This window comes from Tachysurus vachellii, chromosome 7 (genome assembly GCF_030014155.1).
Source record: "Tachysurus vachellii isolate PV-2020 chromosome 7, HZAU_Pvac_v1, whole genome shotgun sequence".
Classification (NCBI taxonomy): Eukaryota; Metazoa; Chordata; class Actinopteri; order Siluriformes; family Bagridae; genus Tachysurus; species Tachysurus vachellii.
The window spans coordinates 15,104,101-15,115,699 of record NC_083466.1 but is presented as its reverse complement, the minus strand read 5'-3'; the positions used below and the strand labels follow the sequence as shown (position 1 = coordinate 15,115,699).

General features: G+C 36.3%; 1 protein-coding gene across 1 annotated transcript; it reads left to right on the top strand.

Moving 5' to 3' along the window:
- The first annotated feature begins 282 nt into the window (after nucleotides 1-282).
- On the top strand, nucleotides 283-6,479 carry LOC132848139 (nuclear factor 7, ovary). Its single transcript, XM_060873629.1, is given in 11 exon segments — nucleotides 283-318; nucleotides 1,876-2,199; nucleotides 2,201-2,335; nucleotides 2,337-2,546; nucleotides 2,833-2,951; nucleotides 3,592-3,650; nucleotides 3,653-3,759; nucleotides 4,993-5,101; nucleotides 5,586-5,609; nucleotides 5,931-6,409; nucleotides 6,411-6,479. Coding segments are annotated over 11 exon segments (1,671 nt in total).
- The last annotated feature ends 5,120 nt before the right edge of the window (nucleotides 6,480-11,599 follow it).

The following is an 11,599-nucleotide window of genomic DNA, read 5'->3' as shown; positions in this document are numbered from 1 at the left end:
TCATGGCCAATTTTAGACACAGTATTAAAAGGATTGCAAAAACTATTATAATCAATTATATCAATAGTTTTTCCGTGTTAATGAACTATATGATGTCTCCGTGTGCGCATTTTTTTCCATGTGCGCCATTTTCCAGTGCACCATTTTTCCATGTGCTTTCTAACGAGATTAAATTGGCGGAGCTCAACTACACCTACACGATTCACTACTGTCTCTGTTACTGCTTCTACAAAGCCAACATAATTAAATTGCATGCTTTGCACTCTAGATACTCGCCTCATAATGCCTGGTGAGATTTTCTGGGGGGTTTTCAGACAGGTACACCATTAACCATGAATCACAATTTCTCAGTGTTTTTCCACAGCATTACTCTGAAAAGCACAATAATAATGCTTTCAGGCATGGATACATAAAACAACATTTACATTAAAAACACAAGCAAGTGCAAACAAAATAATGTGTAAGTGATTCAGCATATTTAAATTGTCTGCCATCTAGCATTTCCTCTTTTGGTTCGAAACAAAGAACAGTCTGTGTATTTGTCCTGGTTTGCCATGAATGTTGTTTCAAGCCCAACAGTTGTTAACCTCCTGAATTCTTGTTTGACCTCAAAACAAGTAATGCATTACAATTAGACCTTTAACATCCCTTAATTTTATAACTGGACAAATTTAGGCCAGCAATGGCCAGTCAGACACAAAAACCTATTAACACAAGCTGTAAGTAAATATGTACCTGAGAGATGTCAAACAAGGCAGGTCATCTTTGCTGAAGGAATTATATAGGTGGACTGTCCTTGACATCTCCTGTTGTCCAGTTATCCTTATCTTGACAATTGTAAGGATGCTTTCTGCTTTTATGTGCAGGAAATGTGCCATTAACATTTGTCTGAAAATCACAATGGTTAAAAACACAATCACACATTTTAAAAATTTTTTAGATGCTGTCTGATATGTGTGAACAAGGCAGTGTCTGTTGGAAAGTGACAGAGGCACAAGGTGACATGACATGAGAAGGAAATGTGCTCCCCAGGTGTGTGTATATCATCAGGGACATGATGCCTTTTCAAGTGTGAACTAAGGGAGTTTAACGTCTACAATTAACATGGTCAATTAAGATAAACACATGTAAGTGATCGATGCAGACCTAGACAGTCATGCTGTAATCTATAATGTTTGAGTACATCAGGTTTTTTAGAAAAAACTGAGCTGCAAAACTTGCATGGCCATATCATTGTGGACTAGGAGGTAAAAGATAAAGATTGATGTTTAACCTATGACTTTAAATAGCCAATAAAAAGCAAAGTGTTAAAACACATTTAAAGAACAAGACAATATATATTGTAAATTGCATATAACATAACATTTACATTATGTTACATTTACATTTGTGTTATATTATTTTCAGAGTTCAACTCCGTGTTCCCGCCCTGCGATAGGTTGGCACTCCGTCCAGGGTGTATCCTGCCTTGATGCCCGATGACGCCTGAGATAGGCACAGGCTCCCCGTGACCCGAGGTAGTTCGGATAAGCGGTAGAAGATGAATGAATGAACTCCGTGTTCCCCATATACTTTCAAAGCAGAACTTTCTGAACAAGAATTTATAAAATTTCCTGCAAACGTGCAATGGGTGGATGTATTTTTAAAATATAATATAGAAAACTTACAAAACACTACAGTAACGCAACACAAGAATTTGAATTTGTTAAGTAAAGCTAAAAAAGTTAGAAATGTGTAATGTTTTAGGTAAAATTTACTTACTTATCATAACACTTTGTAATTGTTGAGACAACGAATCACCTTTTACAGTGTTGACTTATTTCGATACATTCTTTCCCTTCTTCCATCTCACTTCACTTTCTACATTTGCCATAGAACTATGCCATACCCAGCGTCCTCTCTGAGAAGCAGTTTCAATGTTCCATCTGCTTAGACATCTTTGACAATCCAGTTTCCACCCCATGTGGACATAGTTATTGCATGAACTGCATTGGGCATTACTGAAATGGAGTCAACCTCTATCAGTGCCCATTGTGCAAGAAATGCTTCAAGAAGAAACCTGATCTCCACATCAATCATACTCTACAAGGGATCACAGAGCATTTCAAGAAGATGAAAGAAGACACTGGATCATGTGGTGGGTTTGGGAGAGGAGAATTACAAGGAAGATGGATGGAGAAAAGGGCACTAAAACAATTGCCAGCTGCCTGGGGATCTCTTTATTGAAATGAAGCATAGGTTTCCCAAGCCTTCTCCTCCTTCTGAAAATTATAACTGTCAGTCACCTGACCAACAACAAATGTGGACAGAAGGAAATTTATCTGATAAATTGCAGCCCCCAAGAGCTTTCGAGAAGAGTGTCTCTCAGGAGATACACTCTGAGTGGAGCTGCAGACAGCAAGAAAGTGTCGCATTGTGCAAATCATCACCATAAACTGGATCTCTTCTGCAAATCTGATGGGGAGTGTATCTGCTCAGAGTATGAAGATTTAGATCACCAATCTCATAACAACATCCCTGCAGAAAAGAAGTGGCTGACAAGCAAGGTATGAAAACCTTAACTAGATAATAATGCTTTTCATTGTAAATACTGTAGCTTAATTCTTTCTAATTCTTGGTTTTGAAAGGAAAATATGGTCAGGTGATGCTTTATAAAAATTGAAATCAAGTATACAAAGATTATCAAATGAAAATCATAAATAGTGTCAATCAACAGTGTGATTTAGTGATGAGCTTTGCATATGCAACAAACTGTACTGAACAACTTTCACTGCATAATGAATGTAGTCTGGACTGCTGTCCTTCCTCTTCTGTATACCACATTCAATACAGATTCAGATTAACATCACCGAAGCAAAAATACAGGAAATGATTGGACAAAGGCAGAGGAAAATAGAGGAGATTAAATTAAAAAAATTAAAAAAGTAAAAAAAAAAAAAAAAAAAAAAAAAGTCAAAGGAGAAAAAAGTAAGTGCTGTTTGTTCACTTGAGTGCAAAAGTGTGCACACCCTTGGGATAATGGGATAATGTTAAACATGTATTTGACTTAAGATATTTAGTGAACAATAGAGGTTCTTTTTTTACAACTAGAAATGATGAAGGATGCAAATTTCAGCAGTCAGATTTATTGAAATAATTTTGCTCACTAGCAGTGTTAAAAGAATTAAACTAAGCCAGAATTCTATTAAAGATTTAGAAAATACATATTTTTCAAGCTGGTGGGAATATATTTAAGATTTAAGATTATACAGGCAAAATCTTGTGTTTTCAAACACACTGCACAATAAATTTCTTTATCAGTGGAATAAATTTTTATAAATATAAAAAAAAAAAACGAAGGACTCCTGCTTCATGAAAAGTGTATATTTTTGCTTATTTGCTGCTATGGCAGGTCAAAGCAACTTATGTATATTTTTGCTTATTTGAAAAATTCAAATAAACAAAATTATATAGAAAAGAAAACATTTTAACCAGCTGAACAGTCCAGTAATTCAGAAAAAAACAAAAAACCCTTTTCCCACATTTTCTCCACTGTCTGTACTTCCCCTGTTTTCCTTTCTTTTGTCTCATTTATTTCATTTCATTTCACAGCATGTGCATATTTGGAGATCTTCTGAGCTCTGTTGAGCACAGCCAGGATGAGCTGCTGGAGGACATAAAACAGAAGGAATGATCAGAGAATTGGAGATGGAGCTCAAAGAGCTGAGAAAGAGAAGCATCAAGCATCAAACATACTACTATTTACCCCAAGTTACCAAGGTTAATTGTCATCTTTAAGTCATTAACCATGTTACTGTCTGGAGAGACTATCTGATTGGCTATATACCTGTGGCTGGTAGCCAATATTTAAATAATTCAAAATTTACAAAAATTCTAAATTAATGATAATGAAAATGATGATATGGCATAATATGAGTCCACTTGTCCCCTTACAGGGAAGGATCACTTTAAATCAATTCAAGGTTCAAGGTTCTTTATTGTCAATGCCACCATATGTGCGGACATTCAGAGGAAACAAACAGTGCAACAGTGTCAGATATATACAGAGATAAAGTGTCTTGTGTGCCATAAAGAAGTGTGTAGTGAGCTGTAGATTTTTTTAAAGTTTAGATGTAAATGGAAGAAGGGGAAGGTAATGGACAGAGTTTAACATCCTGACAGACTGATGGATGAAGCTGTTTGAAAGTCTTGTGGAGCGAGCCTGGGGGCTCCTTTACCTTCTCCCAGAAGCAGGTTGAAGGGGAGGTTTGATGGGTGGGAGTTATCAGCAGCGATCTTGATGGCTCTGCTAGTGAGGCAGGTGTGGAAGATGTCCAAAAGGGAGGGCAGAGAGACACAGATGATCTTGCTGGCTGCATTCACTAGGCGTTGCAGAGTCTTTCAAAAGGAGACAGTGCGGCCCCCTTACCACACAGTGATGCAGTTGGTGAGGATGCTCTTAATGGTGCCTGGTAAGTGCAACAATGGGGGTGAGTGCAACAGACTGGTAGTTGTTGTGGCTGGATGGGTGTATGTGCTGGATGTATAGTAAGATGAATTGAATGATCACCTTTATCCTATTATGTAAGATTTTTCTCCTGATGGGAGTTGTCACTTAGATGACAAAATCTCACAGGGCATGAAGGCTATTGAGAAATAATAATAATAATAATAATAATAATAATAATAATAATAATAAGAATAATATTTAACTCAAATACTCAGGCCTTTACAGTCAACAAATTATAGAGTGAAGTTTGCTTGGGGTTTTCTTCCAGTGACTGAGCAAGAAATCTGTGCAAGTGCATCAAGATTAACAATGTTTTCATTTATATCGCCCATCTGTGTGTGAGACTAATGCTTTAAAATCCCACTCATATATCAGTAAATTAGTATTTGACTAATTCCTACTTTAATTTTAATGTAATTTTGATGGGCAAACTAGCTTCAAATTCACGTAATCAAATTTAACCCTCATCATTCTGTCTAAAGAGCTACACTTTTCATCTCTAAACTCCCATGCCAGTCAAGGAATGGGTTGAAGTCACAGTGACCTTTGATCTTGGTACAAAGTCAGTCTACACTTCAGTATGTGAACTCCTAGCACAGTTCCAGGAGGAAAACTTACAATAATTATGTTAGGATATCCATTTGTGTTTCATTGTAATACAGCACTTGGACATTTTACATTCGGGAGGTTTATATAGCTTGTCTTTCAATCAGTGAAAAGCATTGAAGGGAGGTCAGTGCCATCTAGTGTCAGTGAAATATATCTAGTGAAGTAACTGTTGTATTTTCGGGTAGTTAAGACATTTCACTCCAGAAAATGTACATATGACTTAATGTGTTTAAGATTGATGACTAGAATTGTCTTTAAATACCTAAATCACTACATCCATAAAAACAAATGTTGCAAAGCATAAATTGTTAGACCATAACCAGCAGACACCTTGGATTTTTTACACAGGCTTATCATCATTAACTGATCTTTCACCACTGAAAGCACAGCCAAGAATGTATCAAGGAATTGAGCAAAATACTATATTTTTAAATGTTAGTTTGCATTTAACATTTGAATTTTATCCAATAAATTTCACTGTTTGCAGAGATAAAGAAAATACAGGGGTATGCAGTTATGTGACGACTATAAAAGTGGTGCATTTAGTGCAATAAAACATAAACTGAGCTGTTATCTAACTTTTGACATACTAGTAACTAAATCAACTGACTCACAATAAAACAGCTGACATTTTGTGATCTAACTAGGTGTGTCATTTTTTATTATTATTGTGGTATTTTTCTTTTTTTTTTAAATAAAAATACTGTTAGGTTAAACCACTAAGTAATCCTGAGTCAAACTAAAACCCAGATTAAAACATAATCTTGTAATGAAGATCAATTCATGTTTATATTATTTGAATACTATTTTATACTTTTCCAATCCTTACAATCAGTGGATGTGACCTTTGGCCCTAGTACAGTTCATCCTTGTCTCATCCTGTCTGAAGACAGGAAGCAAGTGAGGTGTGGAGAAAAGCACCAACTCATTCCCAACAACCCAGAGTGCTTTGATTGTATAGTGTGTGTGCTAGGCCAAGAGGCCTTTACAGATGGTCGGCACTACTGGGAAGTGAAGGTGGGAGGCAAGACAGACTGCCATTTGGGGGTGGCCAGCCACTCTGTAAACAGGTAGGGAAAAGTAACTGTCAGCCCCAGCAATGGATACTGGTTGCCCAGCCTATGAAATAAGACCAACTATGCCATTGGAACAGACCATTCTCTCAACCTTTCCCTTACCCCCAATCCCAGAAAGTTAGGTGTGCTTGTGGACTATGGGAAAGGGCAGGTTTCCTTATATAATGTGGAAGCTAAGCTGCACATCTACACCTACACAGATATGTTTTGTGAGGCCATCTATACGTTCTTCTGTTTCCTGCACTAACAAGTCGGACCAGAATGATGCAGCACTTGTCATTACATCTGTTTTGTTTCCAGTCTGACAGATATGGTGGCTGAAAACTGTTTTGACCAAACACTGTGAAGGAAAAAACATAAGGCGTTTGAGTTTCAACAAGAATCCTTGTACATTTTTCTTTAGTACAGTATTTAACTCACCAGAAGGGTGTTTTTATGAAATACATATGTTTTATCATATTTATTTTCTGTGCAATATAGTTCTATCTTAATATTTAAAAACATCTTTATAACAGTAATGTTGTAATTTTCTATACTATGAAAGTAATCTGTCAATAAAAGTCCATGGTTTTCCTATTAAGGTTTCATCTATACTATTCCTCTGTTTACAAAAAAAAAAAGATGCTGCTCATGGGTGAAACTACAGAAGGAATAGAGGAGCTGACTAAAAATTTGGCTTTCAAAGCACCCAAAATATAGGTGGCTTCCACCAAATAGCACCTAGTCTACACCGTTTTTTTAAACCAGTTATCAATTATAGCTTGTCATTTTTCTTGAAGAAACTAAGCCAGAATAATAGATACGGAAGTCAACATAAAGGTTCTCTGGTGATAAAATAAATATGTATTGATTCATTTAGTAATAAATATGATGGAAAATAACTTTCTAGATGAGTAAGATGGTCTACCAGTTTGACTGGCTTCGCCTGTGTTTTGTAGCTGGTAGTTCATCAGACTAAACCGGATTGTTTTAGCAGGATTATGAGTTTAGGTGTAGGCCTGGCATTACAGTAATACAAAAGTGAATGGAAACCACAGAAAGATACAGAAAAACAGTTCACTCTACATAAAGGTATAGATTATTTATGTTTGTTTGTTTGTTTTTGTTAGGAGTCCCAAAATTAACGAAAAATAAAATTATATTTAAAATAATGACTAATAATTTTAATAAATTTAAATTTATTAGGTCAGCTGATCAACTGCTCCTGAATGTGCCCAAGACAAAACGGAAGCTTAGAGGGGACCGTGCCTTTGCTGTAGTAGCTCCTAAATTGTGGAACGATCTGCCATCGCTTCTTAAAACCCACCTTTTTTCCTTGGCTTTTAACACCTGATTTTGTCATTTTGTTTCTTAGTTTGTTTTCTTGTTTTTATGTCTTGTATGAGTTGAGTATTTTATGTGTATATATTCTTCTGTACAGCACTCTGGTCAACTTTGGTTGTTTTAAAGTGCTTTATAAAGAAAGTTTGATTGATTGATTGATTGATTGATAATAGAAATCAAAAATAAAAATAAAAAAAATGCCAAAAACAAAGAGGCTTAAAGAACTATTTTTCATTTTGCATGCTCTTAGGAATGTTTTGTCATGTTTGATTAGTGCAGGTGATTGGAGTAGACAATAGTACAATAGGCTATTAGACAGTAGGCTGCTTCTACGTTTTGGGGTTTTGGTAGACCGCTCTTTTCACAGCTGTCCCTCCCAAAGCAAATCCTAACGGTATTTTTTTACTTTGCACGCCAGGCTTGTTGTAGCATGTAGTATGTAACAGTCGCCAGGCCCTGGGGTGATAAAACACTGCAGAGACACTAACTTACATGACCACACGGTGGCTAATTCATATACAATGTTCTCTATATTGTTCGATTCTTGCACATAAATTTCTGTTTTAGGACGAATTTTGTCTGAGTTGAATAAAATTTTATTTTAGTGATAACTGACTATCAATGGTATAAAAGGGATTTATATAATGTTACAGTTGCCCCGCCTTGCTGTTTTAACCTAACTGCAAAATTTCCTCCTTCCTTCACTTTCAGTCCCTTGAAAGTAAACGGTGGCCATACCAAATGTTTATTTTATTTGATTTAATATATATCTCCATATATATATATATATATATATATATATATATATATATATATATATATATATATATATATATATATACACACACACACACAGGTGCTGGTCATATTATTAGAATATCATCAAAAAATTTATTTATTTCACTAATTCCATTCAAAAAGTGAAACTTGTATATTATATTCATTCATTACACACAGACTGATATATTTCAAATGTTTATTTCTTTTAATTTTGAGTATTATAACTGACAACTAAGGAAAATCCCAAATTCAGTATCTCAGAAAATTAGAATATTACTTAAGACCAATACAAAGAAAGGATTTTTAGAAATCTGGGCCAAGTATGAAAAGTATGAAAAGTATGAACATGAAAAGTATGAACATGTACAGCACTCAATACTTAGTTGGGGCTCCTTTTGCCTGAATTACTGCAGCAATGCGGCGTGGCATGGAGTCAATCAGTCTGTGACACTGCTCAGGTGTTATGAGAGCCCAGGTTGCTCTGATAGTGGCCTATAGCTCTTCTGCATTGTTGGGTCTGGCATATCGCATCATCCTCTTCACAATACCCCATAGATTTTCTATGCGGTTAAGGTCAGGCGAGTTTGCTGAAATCTGCATGTCCATAAAGTTGGTCAGCAGCAGGAAGCATGAAGTGCTCTAAAACTTCCTGGTATACGGCTGCGTTGACCTTGGACCTCAGAAAACACAGTGGACCAACACCAGCAGATGACATGGCACCCGAAACCATCACTAACTGTGGAAACTTTACACTGGACCTCAAGCAACATGAATTGTGTGCCTCTCCTCTCTTCCTCCAGACTCTGGGACCCTGATTTCCAAAGGAAATGCAAAATTTACTTTCATCAGAAAACATAACTTTGGACCACTCAGCAGCAGTCCAGTCCTTTTTGTATTTAGCCCAGGCAAGACTCTTCTGATGCTGTCTGTGCACTTCATGCTTCCTGCTGCTGACCAACTTTATGGAGATGCAGATTTCATTTTCCAACAGGACTTGGCACCTGTAAACATTTATTTACACAGAAAACAATAACGCTACCCAACAAAGCCCATACCATCAATGAGTACTTTCTCCATGGCACCAAATTAAGTTTTATAGTTTATTATTATATTTTGTTGTAAGGCAAAGTTCCTAATAATATTGCATCACTGTATAAGTAAGATCAACTTCACTGAAGTGCTGCACATAAAAACACTGAATAATAGAGTAAAGCTAACCAATGAATTAGTAAAGTGTAGCTGAGTGCTTTACTTGCATTACTACAACTTCTCAGATTGAAAATGTATTTTAACATCAATCATAATAAGGTTAGTCAAGATTCCTTTAGATAATGCATTAAAGGTGTGACACCTAGCTGGAATTAACCTTGCATCTCTGTATGGTGTTTAAAAGTTTATGAGAAATGCAATAACAGTGGCAGATGCAGATGCACTGCATTCCTTTGCCTATTAATACAGTTAAGAATGTGGGTAGCCATCAAAAACTAGAACTAGAACTAGAAGACTTCAGCCATCACAAGAGGCAGATTTGATTGCAACACCTTCTGAGGTATAAATCTGTAATGTGATTGAAAATCGTTGGCTCTTTTTCATTGCTAAAAGAAAAATGGAGTAAAACAGGCCTTGGGGGATGGAAGGTACAGTTAGCAAGAAAAGGGGCAACAGGTCACCATTCAGGTTATTCTTGATCAGGCTTACATTAACTTTAATAGATCATAAAGCGTTTTTATAAACCACTGGTATCAGTTCAATGGTTTACATTCAAGGAAGTAAAAAAGAAAAGCAAAAACGAGTACCTCAAGTAGACTATGTGCTTGTGTAAGTGAGTGCAAATAAGATGGATCTTGTATAATTCTTAACACTTGTAATTAGTTCCTTTGTAATAGAGAGCACTCCTTTGAGGACTTTGGGTTTAAGCTGTCCTCTATCTCTGCATAACGGATGAAACACAAGAAGTAAATGACACTGAACTGTACATTGAACTGTACACCATTTGTTCTCTCATATTGTCTTCCAACTACGGAATACAGGACACTGTTCGGGCTCAAACTATTCACCACATCTGTTTCAAGCATGGCACCTTATTAAACTTCAGTACTTCTCTACTACAGTCTTTTTATATCACAGCACAATCTAACATTAAACCTATTTAAACACCACAGGTTTTCAACTTTTTCAATATTTTATTCTTATGCTTATCCACAATAATATGGATACAAGGTGATGATACATTCAAAAGTATACCAAACCATCAAAACAAAGGTTCACACATGCACAAAGTCTGTCACACATGAAGTGATGGAGGAAAATAGACAAGAATCATTCAAACCAATACACCCCCCCACACACACACACACACAAAACAGTTAAGACTGAGTTTCCAGCAACTAACAGAACTAAAGTGCTATAATAGAGGGAACAAGGGGAAGGTGATGAGAAGGAAGAAAATGAGGTTAATGTGCTGCCTCAACTGCTCGGACAGCCCAGGCAACATACCACTCATTCTACACACCTACACACTCCCTCTTTCTTCGTCAATCCACATCTAACTTGTTATTCTCATTACAAATCTTACTTGCTATCTCACTCATAATATGTACATTTTTAAATATGCATTGAACATAAAATTTCTATAAGTGTATGCACTTACCACTGATAAAGAATCAAAATGATATAGAAAATATGGCTCCAGAAAATTTTTGATTTTGAGATGGTGGAGGTTTCGAGGAGATTTTAATGCTGAAAGTGTTTTTATTAGGGGCAATCAGAGGAGTAAGAAGGGATAACAAGTCTACTGATAAATAGTATATGCATGATGAAGCCATGTGTAATCTTAGTTAGATTATCATACATGGTTTTCTTCTAAGAGAATGAATTGGTGATGGGTAATGTCATTCAGTCAAATCAGTTTAACATATTTTTCAACAAAGACAACCGGTGAGGTCTTATGATGAAGATGATGACGATGATGATGATGATGATGATGATGATGATGATGATGATGATCTGACTGCGCATTACTAAAACTATGAACATCATCATAATCAAGTTCATATGTGTTCGTAGGTCTGCGTTTAAAAGTTATAAACGCTCAAAACCTAGTTTAGGTTTACAGTTTAGCTTTCACGCTCCAAAGCTTTACTCCAGTCGTACTAGGCCTGTTGCATTTAGTTGCTCCCGCCTTGTGTGTGTGTGTTTGTGTGTGCGCGCGCGCGTGCGTGTGTGTGGTGGGGGAAGAAACCGGTTGAACAGGTAGAGCGTAGAGGTTGGGTCGGGTTTGTTGTCACCGTTATTTCCAGGCGCATGCGCGCTGCCACCTGTT